The following is a 19350-nucleotide window of genomic DNA, read 5'->3' as shown; positions in this document are numbered from 1 at the left end:
TCTGGAGTAGGGTACGGCAGTTCCTCTACAAAACCTGGGTGTCAGCCTGACTACCGCTGGCCTCCACTGTTCTTTCCAGTAGACCTCTGAAGGCAGCCCAGAGTAGAAAAGCATTGCTACACTTAACTGCTGGCCTCCAGTGAGAAAAACCTGTACTCACCAAAAGCAAGCTATCAGAAATCAAGACTTGAGGCCAACATTTCCATTTCAAAGGTTATTTGTAGAAGCATGGATTAAAGCAGTGGGCTGTTTAACTAGGTAACTGAACTAGCTGACTGTCTTAGTTAGACTTTAACATTTGAATTTTGGGAGACAAAAACATTCAGTCTATAGCACTGAATGACCAGCTGGCGAAGAGCTAAAGGATATACGGACACTGTTTTTGAATTGAGGAAGCAACATTTTGTGAGAAAGTGACTGGAATCTGCATGCATTCCATTGAATGGTTCATTGGCCTTTCCATTTCTTATTTGCTTCCGTGTGTAACAAATAACCATTGACTAGTGTCCTCTTCAATTGCAGCATCGATGTTTTAAAATGTCGGTAAAACAACATGTTAGAGAGTCTTTTTTAAGATCAGTAGTTATAAATTACCCTGGACAAAATTTAGCATAAGCAAAAGGCTAATCTACTGAATATTCACATACTGTATGTAAAAACAATGAAAAAAAATGTAAAGTTTTCTCATGATCTACATAGACTCACATGTATTGAAACTGTTAAAAATGAATCTCTTTTTCTGTTGTTTTTACTGGCTTCTCTTTAGGAAAATGGACATTTAAATAGAATCTGTATAACTCCTCCACTTTCTTTGCATGTTTTTATTTTTACCTGATAAGAGCTCTCTTTCCTATCAATGGCTAGAATTGATAAGGCCATTTATTCTTTCTTTCCCTCATGTTTCTCCTTAGACATCTCTGAATACTGCAGAAAATCTGAGAAACAATGCTGGATAAATGATGTCAGACCTTTGAAATCAGATTTTTGGCTAGTTGTGCAATCATGGAAAAATTACTAAGCCACTTTGAGTTTCAGTTTCTTCACTGAAAATTTGGGAAAAAGATACTACCTCATCAGGTGCATGTGAGAATTAAAACTGATAACACATATAAAGTTAAAATGAACAGCCAGAAAGATAGGAATCACTTAATAATAGCTGTTATTATTTATAAGGGACAATGTTTGAGATAAAGACAAAAATTCCAAATTGTATATATCCCAATAATAAATGACTGTATAATTTCAAACCAATAACACTACATGTTGTGTTCTGATACATAATCTTTTAATTAGAAATTAAGATTTCAAAATTGGTTCCTAATGAATGAAAAGCTCATTCATTGATCTCTCATGCAATAAGAAGTATAAATGCGGCAACTTGTTTCTTTAAAAACATTTGCATTTGGTGCAGATTCTTATATTAAATTAGTTAAAAATGAAGCAGGTATGTTGATGCTGTTTTTAGTGTGAGCTGATATATATTTATAATCTTAAGTGTGCTTTGCCTTTACTTTGTGGAAGAAAATTCTCTCCATTATTATCCCTCTCATCACATTTCTTCATTGTCCCTATCTAAGTTGTTATTAGAAGATATATGTAGAATCTGCCCATTATCTTTTATCTCTAGATAGTCTTTTAAATAGCATGAGCCATAATTGAGTTCAGGTGGCAGCCATGAAAGAGATAAATCTTGAATGAGATTAAGATGAATGACAGCACTGCTTGCCAAAGTCCCATCGTCCCAGAAAGAAATGAGAAGTTAATAGAATCAGGATGGGTGTTGTCTGACTACTAAAAAAAAAAAAAAAGTTTAAACACATGCTCTGAATATTTCAGTGAAAGACAAATCTCTATCTTCCTTTTGTACCTTTAATACTCCCATGCTCCTGGGATCGACCATGTAGAACCAGAACCGAACAGTACACATTCCAAGGCTTGCTGGGAAGCATTGAGAAGTAGTGATTCTTGCAGTGTATCCTTCTTTGGGGCCGGATGAGTTGACATACAGGAAGTGCTGGCCACTACCTTGTAACAGATGAATATATTTTTTATTTAGTGAAATATGTTTTATAGCATGAGGCAGAATATATTTAAATCAAGTACAGATTTCATTTTTTCCCCAAACACACACACACACACACACACACACACACACACAGAGAAAATTAAACACAACTCATTTTCTTTTTGTCAGTTATAGATCAATAATATTTAATTCTTTGAACCAATATTAAAGAGTGTCACTATGATTATGTGATTCATAAAATTCACCTTGGTATGTGACTTGTGCATAGAGTGATCAAATAGTTGTGTTGACTCTGAAAGTGTATTCCTTTTCTCCTAGTTTGCTCAAACCTGTCTGTCAGTTTCAAGTACATAAAATATTTTGTATGCTGTATGTAGAGCAGGTTCAGAGGCTGCTGGGGCTGATTGATATTGTATCTCATTTTTGGTTGTTCCGATTCCCACACTGACCAAAGTAACAGTGAATGGTAGGCAAGAACTGCAAAGTGAAATGTAATTCTGAAAGTCACCACGTTATTTTTCTGAGCAATAGATAACTTCTGTTCTTCTCAACTGCATTAGTATGTGAAAGATCTCTCCATTTAAACACAATTGGATTTTATTTTTCTGCCGACATCATCAAAATTCATCATAGTTATTATTCCCTCCGTGGCATTTACTGGGGGAGAATGAAAAAAAAAAAATATATATATATATATACACACTTTCTTATGTTAAATATTTATTTGTAGTTCTAAACTAAGGCTATTAACATATTTTCTAATTAAAAATATTTTTTTCCTGTGGTATTTATTATTGTTACTGAGATATATGCTCTTATATCATAAATTGTGAGTTAACAGTATGCCTTTTCCAGAGTGTCATATAGTTGGAATCATACAGTACATAGCCTTTTTAGATTAGCTTCTTTCAGTTAGCAATATGTATCATTTAAGGCTCTTCCATGTCTTTCTGTGGCTTGATAGCTCATTTATTTTTATCACTGAATAACATTCCCTTGTATGGATGTACCACAGTTTGCTTATCCATTCACCTATGAAGAACATCTTGGTTTCTTCTAAGCTTTAGCAAATATGACTAAAGCTTGTGTAAGCATCAGTGTGTTAAGCTTTTGTGTAGACAGACGTTTTCAACTCATTTGTGAGTATACCAAGGTGCACAACAGCTGGATCTTATAGTAAGACTATGTTTAGTTTTGTATGAAACTGACAACCTGTCTTCCAAAGCTGGCTGTCCCATTTTGCAGTCCCATCAGCAATGAATGAGAGTTCCTTTTTCTTCTCATTCTCATCCACATTTGGTGTTATCAGTGATTTGGATTTAGCTATTGCAATAGCCAATACTTATTTGTGTTCTCTCCTGAGGGCGGGTCTTGTTATTAAGAACACATTGTTCTGGGTAAATTTCAAAATGGCTACTTTTCCCCTCCACCAGCTCAAAGCAGAGAGGAGGTCTCTATCTTCACTGTGAGAAATGGCAGGACTCCTGAAGTTAAAACTTACAGAAGTGTGGAGCCCCCTAACACTGAATCCCCTGGGATTTTTTAATCTCTCAAATGTGTGCACATTGAGCCTGCAACAATTCATCAGTTATAGTTTAGGATTTCCTATCCCAGTTCTGATTCCTGCAGAGGTTTCTCTTCATGAGCTTCTGCCCCAGGAAGCTGTGATTCTGTTTCTCCTGTTTGTCTCCAATTTGGAGGCAGTGGTTTGCCTTTGGCCTCAATTCTCTAACAGATCAGGAAGAGTTGTCGATTTTTAGTTTATTCAGCTTTTTGTCTTGTTATGGGAATGGGAATAATGACTTCCAAATGACTTACATGTCAGATGAGAAACTGAAAGTGACTCGTATCTATTTTTTAAAAAATGTTCCTTACTGAAAATATTTCTCTCGCTAAGAACCCTTAGAATGTCTGGCAAAATAAAGTAAAAAAGCTTAATCAAGAAAAATAACCAAGGAACATGACATGTGAATTATTATAGCAAGATTTTCCTCAATATAAAAGAGTGGTAGTGGAAATAATTTGAAAAGTTGAAAAGTCTCCCTATTGCATCAGTGAACAGTCTTCTATCTTCATTGTCCTATGAAATATATTTTATGTGCTAGCAAATATTGGATTAGGAAAATTGTACACACTATTTTAATTCAGCAATGAAACAGTTTTCTAAGTTTTCTTTCACATTTCTTTGCAAGGCTGTCACTTGTTTGTTTTCTTGTTTGGAAAATGAAGACATATATGTGGCATGCACAACCAAGTTACACCTACACTCCATCTGTCAAACCTACCAAGAACCGTGGCTTATTCATTAAGAACATGCATTCTTTAAATCTATGCTATTTTTTAAAATTTAATTAAATTAATTTATTTTTTATACAGCAGGTTCTTATTAGTTACCTATTTTATACATATCAGTGTATATATGTCAATCCCAATTGCCCAATTCATCACACCACCACCATCACCCCCGTCACCTTCCCCCCTTGTAAACCCATGCTATTTTGATTAAACAAGAACATCTAAGTTTTCCTTCATTTTATTACTTTTTACACTCTTGATGACTTCCAGTACATTTAGACTACACTTTATGAAACATACTTTAAAACATTACCCTGAATGAGGAAATATAATACAATTAGCTATAATAATTACTTTTTTATATAGTTAAGACTTTATTGAAAATATGGAATCTATTCAACCCATACTGGATGTAAAGAAATAGCCTTGATCTAGTGCCAAACAAGGTAAATTAATGTTAACTATGTTTGTATGAAACTATTCCACATTTAGTAGCTCAGCTCTTAAATAGTATGGCATACATAATGAGACTGATGAACTTCTAACTCAAAAGCAGATTATGTTTAATTCAGACAGCAAATATATTTCATTCTATGCTTTACTGCTAACCTGATGCTGAAGATCAAATATTTAGGGCAGTGGGAAAAAAGTAATTGTGTTCACTGACACAAATTTAATCTGTTTTACAAAGTTAGGAATTCTGATTTAAAACCCTGTATTTCAGTAAATTTATTCCTCTAACTACAAAAATACATTAAAATGTCACTAATTTGGATGTTTCTCTTGAATAATTTTCATCAAAAATATTTAGTTTTAAAAGGTAAATTTTAAGTTTGCCCGGCAACCTGAGTTCAGTCGAACCAAGTTCTTCATTCTTAGTCATTGCCTATAGGCTCCCAGAGTGACTTAGATCACAGCATCCTTAGTGTCCAATGCCTTTTTCACAGCAGCCCAGGTGGGGAGCAATACTGCAGTTTTGTTTATTAAGTATTTAAGTCCAAAGAACTTAATGCTCATTGGTATTCCAACAATATTACAGGCATCTAAAAACTAAAACACACAAACTGAAAACAAATTACTTCATTCTTAATTAGCCACAATTACTTTCTATTGGAATGTGTGCCTACTGGGCACACATTATCAAACCTTGAAATCAGATCGAACACCCTCACCTTCATTCCCTATTTCACATTTATCTTCCCCAGTACTTACTTTTTCTTACAGCGACTACTGAAAAGCAGTTTAGCAAAGATACATCACTGAAAAGAACGTGGGACAATCTGATGTTTCTATTTTAGGGCTATATCATGGAACTCAGTGTCAAAAAAAAAACAGCGAAAAAACTAATAGTTCACTGGGGATGATAATTATCCATCATTTCACTGCAGTATACTTATTTCAGTACAAGACAAACAATGCTATATACGGCGAAACATCAAAGTTAGCAATTCCAATTATTAGTTAGGGGACTCGGGGTGAGTTTCCAAAGCACACCCCACCTGGCCTCTTCTGATTTGCATATTCAATTTTGGTCTTACAAAATCCCACAGTCAAACACAAAAATTAGAAAGTCAATTCCTGTGTGATGTATTAGTGCATGTAAATGTAAAGTTTTATCCATTAAAAAATTTAAGATTGCAAAACCGTGCACGGCAATTTAGAAGCTACCATTGCAAATTTGGTCTTTGGGGATTTTAAATTCTAGAACTCAAGCATATGTAAGTCTGACTTTGTAAATGGAATAGACTTGTTGCAATGTCATATTTTTCTGGAGAATCATCAAGGTGAAAAGTTGCTTAGCCTCTTAAAATTATTAATAGAAATTTATGAATTATCCAGGAACTATATACTGTATCACAACATTATAAAACCTTACATTGAATTATATTTTCAGAAATAGACTCGTGGGGCTTCCCTGGTGGCGCAGTGGTTGAGAATCTGCCTGCTAATGCAGGGGACACGGGTTCGAGCCCTGGTCTGGGAAGATCCCACATGCCGCGGAGCAACTAGGCCCGTGAGCCACAATTACTGAGCCTGCGCGTCTGGAGCCTGTGCTCCGCAACAAGAGAGGCCGCGACAGTGAGAGGCCCGCGCACCGCGATGAAGAGTGGCCGCAACTAGAGAAAGCCCTCGCACAGAAACGAAGACCCAACACAGCCAAAAATAAATAAATAAAAATAAATTAAAAAAAAAAAAAAAGAAATAGACTCGTTCTTTATCTAGCAAGCTCAGACTAGACCTGCTTTCGAACATTTATAAACTTTCAGTTGCTTCATTGAGAATTACCTATTTATATCTAGCAAAATCCTTGGGGAAGGTCAATCTAGCCTCCCACACAAAGTTCAGAACTTGTTAAAGCAGATAATAAAACTGAAAAGTCTCAACTGCCACAACATAGTTAGAATTTAATGATAAATCATTAAACCAGCTTTATTTAAATGTAACTATATGGAATGATCGACAACATTCATTCGTGGGACAGATTTCTACAGAAGCAGAATTTTTTGTTTGTTGGTTTGACTTTGGACTGTTTCACAGCTTTCTACCGGGCATTTAAAATGTTACTTAACTCTCATATATTAGACAGTATGCATTCAATTAAGTTTGTAAAATCTATCATACTTTAATTAAACACTACTAGATGTAATACTCTAGAACATAGGCATTCACTAAATATTGTCTGAATTTTACCTCTCCCCATACTTTCTGCCTCCTGATATTTTCTGTAAATTTTCAGATTAATACTTCAATTTTGCTTGTACAGGTGTAATGATTACAAGTTCTTAAGATTCTCAGGGTATAGCTTTTATATTTCACATCTTATTTAGTTAAAATAAGAACTGGATAGAAATTTCTCATTAATGTTCAATTTTTTACCTTAAAAACTTCAAAGAATTGGACATGTTTTAAAAAATTGACTTAGTGTCAAATAGGGCAAATTCAGCATCAAAGTGTACTTTGTTCAAATCACTACTGTTTCTTGACATTAGAGGCCAAAATATATTAGCCACATTCAGAATCCATCACCATGCTTCATGGACATTCTTTTTTAACTTTGGTGTCTGTAGAGAGTAAAGATTCTAATTTGTCTTTTAGATGTTATTAGCTACAATCTTGAGTTTTCAAAAATGTTTCATTGAGTTATTATGCCATAAGGTAATAAATTTGACATGTCTTTTTAAAATAGACAGTTAATACTTTTAAAAGAAAGCTGTATTTTTAAAGCTCCAGTGCCCTCAGCAGAATCATACTCGTTTGCACTAGGGTCAAATCATAAAAGACAATTTCCCACTTCAAGTGATCTGAATTCATTCCCTGTTTTAAATTGTAGGCAATTTTCATCTTTTTTTTTTCTTGCTCATAAAATAAAGTTGCCTAATGTTTTTTTTTTAACTGCGATGCAATATGTCTCTCTTTCAAGATAGCAATTCTCCCTTCCTCAGAGTCAGACTTACTTAGCTGGGCTCTACATTCTCTATAATTTCTACCTGTCTCTCACTCTAAACTAGAAGGGTGCATAATGACTATCAGTTGAAATGCCCTCAATCTCTTCTTTTACTTTCATTCCCCCCGCCCCCAGATTTTCAAGGTGCTGGCTATTTGCATCTGCAAGTTTTACAGCCTGTGAAATGTAAACATACTCAGAGAACAAAAGTTTCCTCAAAGTTGTCAAAATGGCAACCACAGATACAGCGCCTCTCAAGTCAAATGAAATTTTCTCATGGTATTTGATAGACATTGTCTGTCATTATATCACTCCTATTTGCTTTTTGTAGAGCTGTGCAATGAATAGATTTGGCATTTCTTTATTTTTACCCTTTCCAACAGTTTATTCTCTAGACATTATTCTCTTGAGAGTCATTACTACCTATTTTTTAAAACACGCTTTTCAGCTGACTGTCTCATTTCAGTACTATTTACTATTACCAAATTTGGTGCTGCAAGTTTTTCCCTTCAGTATGCAATGTTCTGATATAAAAGTGAAGCTTCTAGTTGTGACATGCCAACACAGGGTAGATTCATCTTATTTTGAAAGCTTCTAATTTGCTCAGAAGGAAGAATGTCTCAATCACACGAAGATGAAATATGAATGGAATTGGCTGGTTCTTCCTATAAGTAGGAATTTCAAAGGACTCTGTAGTTCTTAATTCTTATACTAAAAGAACACTGAACAACATCTTTATGTGCCTTTTCTTGTCAAGATGCCTTTGGAAATATTATTGGCTTAATAGCATTTCTGTAACTTGATTTCATTTGCCGAGTTGAGATTAAAAAGTAAAATAAAAATATAAATCATAAACCCTTTTCTTTAGGTAAGTGAGATATGGTAAGAACTTTGATTTTATTTGATCTATTACATGGAAAGCAAATAAGAAGAGAATATTTATTTTTATGGAAACAGAAAACAGGATTATCATATTCTTTTAATAAAAAAATAGCAGAAACTGTGGGCTGGATATTCCACTAGTTAAGCCTGCAGGTACTGGAGGCTTTGATTCAAATCCTGACTCTTCCACTTATTAGGTATGTGACCTTGGGCAGCCTATTTAAATTCTCTAGGACTCAGAAGCAATAAGATAATTATAGTAGATACTTCAGCCTCATGGGGTTGCAGTAAAGATTAAACAATACACTACATGTAAAGTGCTTAGAACACAGCTGCAAATTATTGTTACTCTCATGAAAAATTTAGAGAATAGATATAAATATGATTTTAGCAGTGGAAATAATCATTTAATAATTGATTAAATAATCAATCACAAGTTACTGATTGGATAACTATTATATAGAAGACACCAAGTCTTGCATTTGGATGTTAGGGAGATGGACAAGTTATGACTGGGAAAATATGAAACATACCCAAAAGACTCTAAGAATAAAAGCTAACAATATGTACTATTTAGAAGATAAGCTCTGGGTCAGGCTAGCTGGGTTCTAATCCAAACTCTGATACTTGTGAGCTTTATGACTTTGGGCAAAACACTAAATTCCCACTGTCTCTCATATTCATCATCTATCAAATGGGGATGATAATAATAATAATAATAATAACAATGATATACAGCTCATTGGGGTTACTGTGAGCATATAATACCAAGTATTGATGTAGATCATAGTTGTTATGCAGTTCAACAGATAAAAGATGGCTTAAATTTGGTGGATATAGAAAGACTTCATAAAAGATGGTAGATTATATTAGGATATTAAAGAATACAGTGGAGATGAAGTAGGCAAAGAAAGTTGTATAGGAGTGGGAAAAGATTATTCTAAAAAAAACAACGGGGGAAGACTTCTGGTTTCCAGTCCAGCATGTAAGGAGCTTCGAAAGCATCAGTTTCATCTTCACAGCAACAAAAACTCAAAAAACTCTTCTTAGATCCTTCAGAGAATAGAGATCACAGGGGAAACTGCCGCCCCAAAACTGAAGAGACAACAGGCAGATATAGACAGTGATAACTTAGCAAAACAGAAACCTGGGGAAAGGAACGGTGGCTGGAGCCTGTACTGGGTGAGGAAAAGGTAAACTGTAATTAACAAACTGCTGGAGGCTCAGTGTGGGAAAGCTGGAGGGATATGAACTCCAGGGGGACCAGTCTTAGGGGCACCCCAACAATGTTACTTCCAGGAGCCCTACCAAGTTCTCACGGTGAAGACTGGAGAGAAAAATCTCCTCTGCTTCTTAAAGGGAGAGGGGAAAAAGTAGCCATTTGGAAGTGTGCCTAATTTTCTTGGCAAATTCTAGATTTCCTATCTCACCTGAGGGGTCTGGGGTGGGGTCGGGTAGGGTGAGAGTAGTCACAGTGAAAGGACGCAGACTCACTAGAAGACTGAGCTCAAACCGTAGGACTGTAGAATGCGTCCATTCCCCTGACCTTACACTCAGCACCTTTCCACCCCATCATCACATCCGTAGGGCTCCGACATACTAACAGGGAACTGTACTGAAAGAGCATCATCTCTCAGACCTTATTTAAGAAGTTTGGGGCACGAAGATACAAGGGAGACAAAAACAAGGACACCAGAGGAAACTTTACCTTCTGTCATCTACAGCTGCAGTAACTAGTAAACACAACCTTACTCCTAGCCAGATAAACAAAAAACTTTATACTACAGGCCTGCTTACCTTGATTCCTTCAAACCAATTCATCATGTTCACCATTGACACAAAATTACCGGTCATACTAAAAAAATGATATGGCCCAAAGTTGACATTTATAATACCCAAAGCATATTTGGGGACAAGAACACAGTTTGTAGAAGAATAATAGATGAAATCAAAAATACAATTTGGGAAAGAACATAGGAAGACTTTAAAGCCAGTTAAAAGGCAATGAAGAGCTTCTGATGATTTGGAGACCAGGAGTCATTATTTAGGGATATTAACCCTGCATCTGTGTGAAGGGTGGCCTGGTTTAGGAGAATATTTGCATGGAGATGAGTTGCCTTGACACGTGCAATAGCCCAGGAGTTAACTAAGATGACAGAGGTGGAGATGCAAAGAAATAAAAGGATATAAGTCGAGAATGAAGAGGTGACAATTTGCAATTCAGAGAGAATTAACTGTGTTGATGATAATGTCAATAACTGAAATAATAAAATCAGGAGTAGGAGATTCTTTTTTTTCTTTTAAACATCTTTATTGGAGTATAATTGCTTTACAATGGTGTGTTAGTTTCTGCTCTATAACAAAGTGAATCACCTATACATATACATATATCCCCATATCTCCTCCCTCTTGCGTCTCCCTCCCACCCTCCCTAACCCACCCCTCTAGGTGGTCACAAAGCACCGAGCTGATCTCCCTGTGCTATGTGGCTGCTTCCCACTAGCTATCTATTTTACATTTGGTAGTGTATACATGTCCATGCCACTCTCTTACTTCGTCCCAGCTTACCCTTCCCCCTCCCCATATCCTCAAGTCCATTCTCTAGTAGGTCTGTGTCTTTATTCCCGTCTTGCCCCTAGGTTCTTCATGGCCTTTTTTTTTTTTTTCCTTAGATTCCATATATATGTGTTAGCATATGGTATTTGTTTTTCTCTTTCTGACTTACTTCACTCTGTATGACAGACTCTAGGCCCATCTACCTCACTACAAATAACTCAATTTCATTTATTTTATGGGAGATTCTTTCTTAAAGGAAGGTAAGTATGAGTCTGAATATGTGACTTGGAGATACTGGCAATTGAAAATATGGGACGAGGTTGTGGAAATAAGGGCTACATAAATGCAGGAATGAGCAAATTTTGAGCACTGAGAGAATAAAACCTCTAAGTAAGAGAAATATGTAGGAAAAGACATAAAAAGATCAAAGTCAGAATATTGGGTGAGACTCACAGTTAGGTCTTAGAAGGAGAAAGAAAAAGCACAAAATATGAATATAACATTAGGGGAAAAACCACAGTCCACTGTACTGAAAACACAGGTGAACACTTCAAGAAGGCGTGGCTTGATCAAACGCAGCATTAGAAGAATCAGGTCATTATGATTCTGAAATCAATAAAGTCCTCAAAGACAGCTAGAATACAAGCTCCATGAGGGTCAGGAATGTCTTTGATAAACAATTATCTCTACAGTTTTACATCAGTGACCAAAAGTCAGTGACCAATAATTATACGCTGAAGAAATAATATTTTTGCAGAAGACAGATTGTAGGGAGTCAAAGAAGATGTGTGTAGTGAGGTAGGGGATACAGACAATGTGTGGGAAATGGTAACTGGAGATTAAAAAAATAAAAAACAATAATACTTAGATGGGAAACAAAGTTAAGGTTAGGTAGTTAGGTATTTCATTTTGTTTGTTTTTTAAGGTAAGAGAGAATTGTGATGCTTGAAGGCACAAAGTAGTGATAAAGAGGCAATTTAAGGACACACAAAAAAGGAAGTAAATACAAGGAGGCAAGGTTCTGAGAAGATAGAAAGGGATAAGCTTAATGGTTCATTATTTTATTGAGAAATAAAGTCTGTAAATAAATATGCATTTAGTAAATTCCTTTTAGAGAAACTATGATTCCTGGATACTTGTAAAATGATAACTAACCTGAAAGATTTTCAGATTATTTATTCAGGGTTTAATCTTGCCCTACAGGATTCTAAAAGAATTGCTTCATTCACATGCCTTTCACTGAACACCATGTCTCACAGATGATACCTCCTGGTATTTCAAAAAAAAGAAAGCATCATCTGGGTCCTACCTGAAACAATTATTAAGTATTCCTGGAAGTATTTTCAGTGAACACAGACAAAACAAAGACAAAGAAAAGAAAAACAGAAATTAAGATTTTGTTTCTCCCCAGAGGCAGAAAAACGTGATATAAATTGGTTGCGGTATTGATTCAAATGGTACAGGTGGGGACTTCCCTGGTGGCGCAGTGGTTAAGAATCTGCCTGCCAATGAAGGGGACACAGGTTCGAGCCCCGGTCTGGGAAGATCCCGCATGCCGCAGAGCAACTAAGCCTGTGCGCCACAACTATTGAGCTTGCGCTCTAGAGCCCACGTGCCACAACTACTGAAGCCCGCGCTCCTAGAGCCGTGCTTCGCAACAAGAGAAGCCACTGCAATGAGAAGCCCACACACCACAACGAAGAGTAGCTCCGCTCACCGCAATTAGAGAAAGCCCACGCGCAGCAACAAAGACCCAACGCAGCCATAAATAAATAAATTAAATAATTAAATAAATAAATAAAACACAAATGGTACATGTGGATGATTGGTAGTGGTTCAAGGTTTGACACCAGCATTGCTTTTTGGCAACAAAATGGAAATCACTGTCAGATCATGAGAGTTTTTGAAGACACGTAGAGGACTTATAGATGATCTGGGCTTGTTCTTGCTGTCTAAACATCACCAAAGTCAAGTTTACCCTTTGTCTCAGAGTAAAATAAGGAAAAGAGGAATAACCCTGGCTTAACCACTCGCTTCATGAAGAGAACTGCCCTTGTTTTCTCACTTCATGAAGATGAAGTGAGAAAGAGAATTGCCTTTATTCTAACTCTGGTTAACAAACAAATGATGAGTGTCATTCATTGCCTTTTTGCAATGGTTTAGAGAAATCGAAACCTGCAAGACATATTCTGAGAATTATCAGCCAAAAAAGTCTCCTTTTTTTTTTCCCTTGGCATTGCTGTATATTTGGAGTGGAATGTTTGTAGTTCTAAGAAGTAACACAAGACAAAGAGAGTAGAAATGATACTGAACTGTGGTAAGAAAATGGCAACTAGAGTAAATAAGAAATATAGAAAAAAATACTTGTTTGCTTTGAGCTATTTTATACTGATAAAATGCCATCTTCCAACATTTTTGTGTTTTAGAAGAGAAACTACTGAGTATTCTTCACTTATCTGATCAACACATTTTACATTTCATTAAGTTTTGAGAATGTCACGTTAAGCCTTAGAGACTAAGGGTTACAAATGTAGGCTTTTGCTTTAGAGAGACATGGGTCCCAGTGCTGGATTCCACAAGTGTCTTCTGTGTGGCTGGGGGCAAGTTATTTATTCTCCCTGTGCATCCATTTCCTCTGCTGTAAAACTTCAAGGTATTGTGAGGGTTAAACAAGAAAGCCAGAAGAAAGCCAGGGACCTGGTGATTGGCACTCAGTGAATACCAGCTACACAGACATGACAATTTTTGACAACAAGACTTGTTCTATTTAGTTACATTTAACAATTATCAATTTTTAGTAGTAAAAAGAAATAAACGATAACAATAAAAAACCTCTCTTCATCTGCACTGTATGAAAGTAGACTCTTTAGTACTCTTTCATTCTAAAGTATATAATTACTGAATTAATACATTTTTAGAAAATATCAGAGCCAAACTACCTTTACAAGATGATATTAAAGGTTACCAAGGGCTTCCCTGGTGGCGCAGTGGTTGAGAATCTGCCTGCCAATGCAGGGGACGCGGGTTCGAGCCCTGGTCTGGGAAGGTCCCACATGCCGCGGAGCGACTAGGCCCGTGAGCCACAATTGCTGAGCCTGCGTGTCTGGAGGCTGTGCTCCGCAACAAGAGAGGCCGCGACAGTGAGAGGCCCGCGCACCGCGATGAAGAGTGGCCCCCGCTTGCCGCAACTGGAGAAAGCCCTCGCACAGAAACGAAGACCCAACACAGCCATAAATAAATAAATAAATTAAAAAAAAAAAAAAAAAAAATTAAAAAAAATTAAAAAAAAAAAATTAAAGGTTACCAGAAGTTATAATTAAGTCAGAAAAATATGTTATGCTATTTATTATTACTCATTTTATCCTAATATTCTACGTCTCCTTTTACCTAATGCTTATATGTTTTGGGGGCATCACGAGAGAAAAGTAAAGGGGAAAGAAAAAGGAGGTACAAATAGCAGGAAATGAGAAAAAAATACTAATATTCATAATTTACATACGTTCTATAATGCATAACTTGAGCATAAAGAAAAAATATTGACAACGAAAGAAAGTTAGAATAACTACATAAATATTTTGTAGTTATGCTAAACATAAAGGGATCTGTCTAGGCCAAGTCAAAGAAACAGCTCTAAAATTAAGTAGAACAGAGAAAGCTTTCAAAAGAATCTGAGATAAATTCAGAGATCCCACATGATACCAGATCCAATTATGGGGATAATGCCGTCTAATTCATTGTTAAAGCAGAGCATCCAAAGGAAATCAATTTATACGACCCGTAAAGGCCCAGGTGGCGGCACTGGCCATGCTGATGATCACGCTGGTGGTCACAGTTGTGGTGATGGTTGTAGTGGTGGTGGCGTTTGCGATTCATGATGCAGTGATTGCCACTATTTTCAACTCAATTCTGTAGTAAGACAAAGTTCTTCCTATTCAAGAAGCTTCAGAATATGGCTGTCTAGTAGTGAAAACCTATAGTGTTGATCCTGTGCAGCCCCATGTATGACCCTGTCTCTTTTTCAGGATCTAATTATCTCATGATAATCCTTTTCCAGGCAGGCAGATGCCCAGTTTTCTTTAGATGACAGTACTCTGATTTTATCCTGGGAGAAAAAGCTACTTTTGTGAGCAGTTGTGTTTGAAACACTGGTCCTGGCAGGGAAATACAAAGGGTGGGGCCAGGTTCCCAGCTCAGCCAGGTGTTCTGAGTGCTGTTCCTCAGTCAGTTACTCTCAACAATTCTTCATAACATTTCTCGGTATTTGTAGTAGCTCGGGCTGACATAACAAAATACCACAGACTGGGTGCTTAAACAATAGAAAGTTATTTTCTCACTGTTCTAGAGGCTCAAAGTCCAAAATCAAGGTGCTGGCAGGGTTGGTTTCTCCTGAGGCCTCTCTGCTTGCTTGCAAATGGCCACCTTCACTGTGGGTTCTCACAGGGCCTTTACGCTGTGTAGGTGCCTCCTGGTGTCTCTTCCTCTTTTTATAAGGGCACAAGTTCTACTGGATGAAGGCCCCAAATTTACGACCTCACTTGACCTTAAAACCTCTTTAAAGGCCCTTTCTCCAAATGCAGTCACATTGGGGGTTAGGGCCTCAACATCTGAATTTTGGGGTGGGGGGGACACAATTCTGTCCAGGACAGTGCTTTTGATTTTAATCTTAGAATATTTGTGTAGCTTCCTTGGGAAGATCTACAGTGAACCATGTTTCCCTAGGATGGGATTTCTGCTGTTTTTACTCCATTCTTTCTGATCCCATCAGCTTTTTTTTATTCCCTTCTGGAATACCTCAAACATTTCTCGTCCAAGGATTGGAACTTTTAAAAATGTGTTACAGTACAGTTATTATCTCTTTCTGCATGTGTATGTATGTGTGCATGAGTGTGTGTGGACATGGTCAAAGTGAGTGGTCTGATAAACATGTGATCGAGGGCTGGCTTTTGTGTATAACACACCATATCCCTGACCAAGCCTCCACCCTCCCTACTCTATCAGAGACCAGGGTGAGATGCCGATATCAATCTAGAAGGAATAGAGGTTAAGTGGCCCCAGATACGGATGTTAAGGAGATTCAGACAGAGCTGTATAAGGATGAAGGAAGATAGTGATGTCCTGGGAACGGGCTTGGATGAGGCTCCAAACACCAGGGGTTCATTTCTGGCTTTTGGTTCCTCAGTATACAGGCTCAGAGAAGACCTTTAACTGCTCTTGTTCCTCATCTCTAGTGTAGGAATAATAATATCTGTCCTGTCTGCCCAATAGGAATCACAGTTATCACCCATTAGCCTGCAGGGCTCTGTCAACCAAGTACCAACTAAGTTCTGTTTGTTGAACACTTAATACTTTAAACTGCTGTCATACACGTTAGAGCACTAGTGTCACTAAGATTGTTTGTGGGTACTTTTTGACCTTGGGCTGTGAACACAGAATTGCACAACAGTAAGCATGTGCGTTATATCAGGCAGCATATTCCATTCCAGTTACCTTCCAAACATTTACTTAATTCAGTTCCCAACACATTGTGTGTGGTGTTTAGTAGGCACTCAGGAAATATACGTTGCCTTAATTAATCCAAAATATTTGCAATAAATACAGAAGGAGATAGATCCAGGTCACATGAGGCCTACACAAGTATTCATCAAGTGCTATTCAAGTTTAAATGCTGGAGAGAATATAAAAATAGCAAAAGATGTGACTTCTGCCCTACCAGAGTTTACAATCTAATTGTGGAGATGGTTAATTTATTATAATATTAAAAAGAAAAAAAAGTTATGAGGGAAGGGAATAAAAAAGAGACAGCAGCCTTTTGAATTTTACCTCTGTTAATTCATGTCACGCAAATGTCATTCCTGCCATTAAATCCCATATATACTAAGCCCAAACACTATTTATTCATGTGCAGACTGGAGAGTGGATTAATGCTTGTAGTTTCTCTCTACAACTTTGGCAATGGCTCCAAAAAGACTCAAAAATAGGCCTGTGATGGGCACTGAAAATGTCCTCCTTATGTATCTAATGCTTCATCTTGGTAACAATAAGTGAAAAGAGCCATAAATGCAGCTTTAATTAACAGCGACGTTGTGATGCTTAGAAACAGACGGTAGGCTCTTTGAATCTGCTGGCCTTCTCATAAAGAATTTTGTTTTTCCCAGAGGGTCAACATTAATTAATGTCCTTATAATCTATTTAGCAGCCCATTGTCTCAGTGATGCCTAAACAAGTTTAGTGAGCCGTAGTGGTGTAGCCAGGATGATATAATCAGAGTGCTTTGAAAAGAGCACTCTGCAAAAATATACTGTCTTGTGTAGTGATTAACAGGGAGGATAATAAAGTATTCTGTCAGAATGATTAGTTTTCCTTATCTGTGGATGACATTACTTGTATACCATATTGCATAAATAACCAGATGGAAAACTTTTCATGTGGTCTTTAATGAACTCACACAAGCTATAAAAGTTCAAAAAAAGAAAATAAACACAACTATTAATAGTCCTTAATTGTTGCATTAAAAGGTATCGATAGATTACTCATGTTTGTCTTTTGGGACAATGTGTGGAAACTTTCTCATGTCCATCGATTATACTTCTACTTTTTTTTAAACTGAGCCTACAATACTTTTTGTCCCATTAGTAGTATTATACAAGCAGACATGCTCGGTAATTTTCAAATATTGTCTTAAGGAAAGATTGCTGCAGATGTTATCAAAAGAACCCACCAGCATTTGTTATCTAGATGTTACTGTCTGGATCTTAGTAGGAAATAAATATTGGTTTATTTCTTACAGTTTCTCAAGGAACAGAAACTAATATTTATCCTCAGGAACTATCAGAAAAGTAAAAAAAGTTCCATCTAAATGTATATTGATTACTGTGATGTTTAATATTAGGAAATAATTTAAGAATTTACCATTAGATAATTTTATAAATTATGGTATATCCAACAAGTAGAATACTATGATATAATAAAAACGATGTTGCTAAACATATTTCATAACATAAACTTGTTCACACTATGTTTTCTAAATTACTAAATCAAGTAGAAACTTTCTTTTTATTGGCCAATATGTGCATTAAGAAAGAATGGCAGGATACACAAATATGAAGCTTAAAGGTGGTTATATTACTCTACTGGAACAACTAGGGTTTTCTTTTTTCTGGTTATTTATATTTTAAAAATTTTAGAAAAAGATGTATTACTCAGTAATGTAAAATTGATGAAAAGAAATACTGAAGAAAAAAATAAATATTAAAAGAGTGAAATACAATAGTTCAGGCTTTTTAAGGAGTAAAACTTAAAAATATCCACCACATTTTCCACACACACATAAATGTGCTACCATCATGTACGTTAGAGTTTCTTTTGAGGTGTGATTCCTGGTTTCAATTATTTTCTTTTATTTTTGGATTTATTCCTCCTCTCCTCTCCTCCAACCTTATCACCCATCCAAGTAATTCATGTTAATAAATGAGTATGTATCCTTTTTCATCCTCTTTTCCACGTTCACGTAGTTATTCTGGAAATATCTAGGTATGGAGTTATACATATGCACAGATGGGGGGGCAGTCATTGTTTGTTTTAGAAATATTAGATCACACCATATAATCATTTTGCATGTTGCTTTACTCCTTTTAGAATATCTTTTGGAAATCCCTGCAAATCAGCTGTATGGCACTAAACTCTCTTTTTAGTGGCTGCGTGATATTGTGTGTTGTGGATGTAACCAGTTATGTTGGCTGTTCCTCTAGGTTCTCAATTTTGGCCCCTTGGGGATAGTTGTCAATTTCTGAAGACATCTTGAGTTGTCAGCACCCGGGAGAGGAGTGATGCTGGTATCAAGTGGGTAGAGGCCAGGGATACTGCCAAGCATCACGCAGTGCACAGGGCAGCCGCACAACAATTAATTAGATTACCCGGAACATCACTAGTGTCCAGGCTGAGTCACCCACCAGGCACACTCTGATCTCAGGGTGTTTGGCACTGGCTGTCCCTGGGGCTGGAACACTCTTTCCTTAGGTACCTATCTGTATCACTCTCTCACTTCCGTCAAGTCATTTTTCGAATGGCATTTTCTCAGTGCAGCCTATTCTGACCAGATTATTTAAATTGCCATCCTCCCCCAACCCATCCCCTGGCCTTCCCAATC

General features: G+C 36.7%; 1 protein-coding gene across 1 annotated transcript in view; it reads right to left on the bottom strand.

Annotated features, from left to right (window-relative positions):
* The window catches only part of MALRD1 (MAM and LDL receptor class A domain containing 1), a 620077-nt gene that overhangs the window by 146987 nt on the left and 453740 nt on the right, over nt 1-19350 (bottom strand). Inside the window, exon 33 of the mRNA XM_068545334.1 lies at nt 1868-2025. Coding sequence (XP_068401435.1) covers nt 1868-2025 — 158 coding nt within the window. The remainder of the gene's footprint in view (nt 1-1867; nt 2026-19350) is intronic.

The sequence above is a fragment of the Eschrichtius robustus genome, chromosome 1 (assembly GCF_028021215.1).
Source record: "Eschrichtius robustus isolate mEscRob2 chromosome 1, mEscRob2.pri, whole genome shotgun sequence".
NCBI lineage: Eukaryota > Metazoa > Chordata > Mammalia > Artiodactyla > Eschrichtiidae > Eschrichtius > Eschrichtius robustus.
The sequence above is the reverse complement of the archived record's forward strand: the minus strand, read 5'-3'. Positions and strand labels throughout refer to the sequence as shown.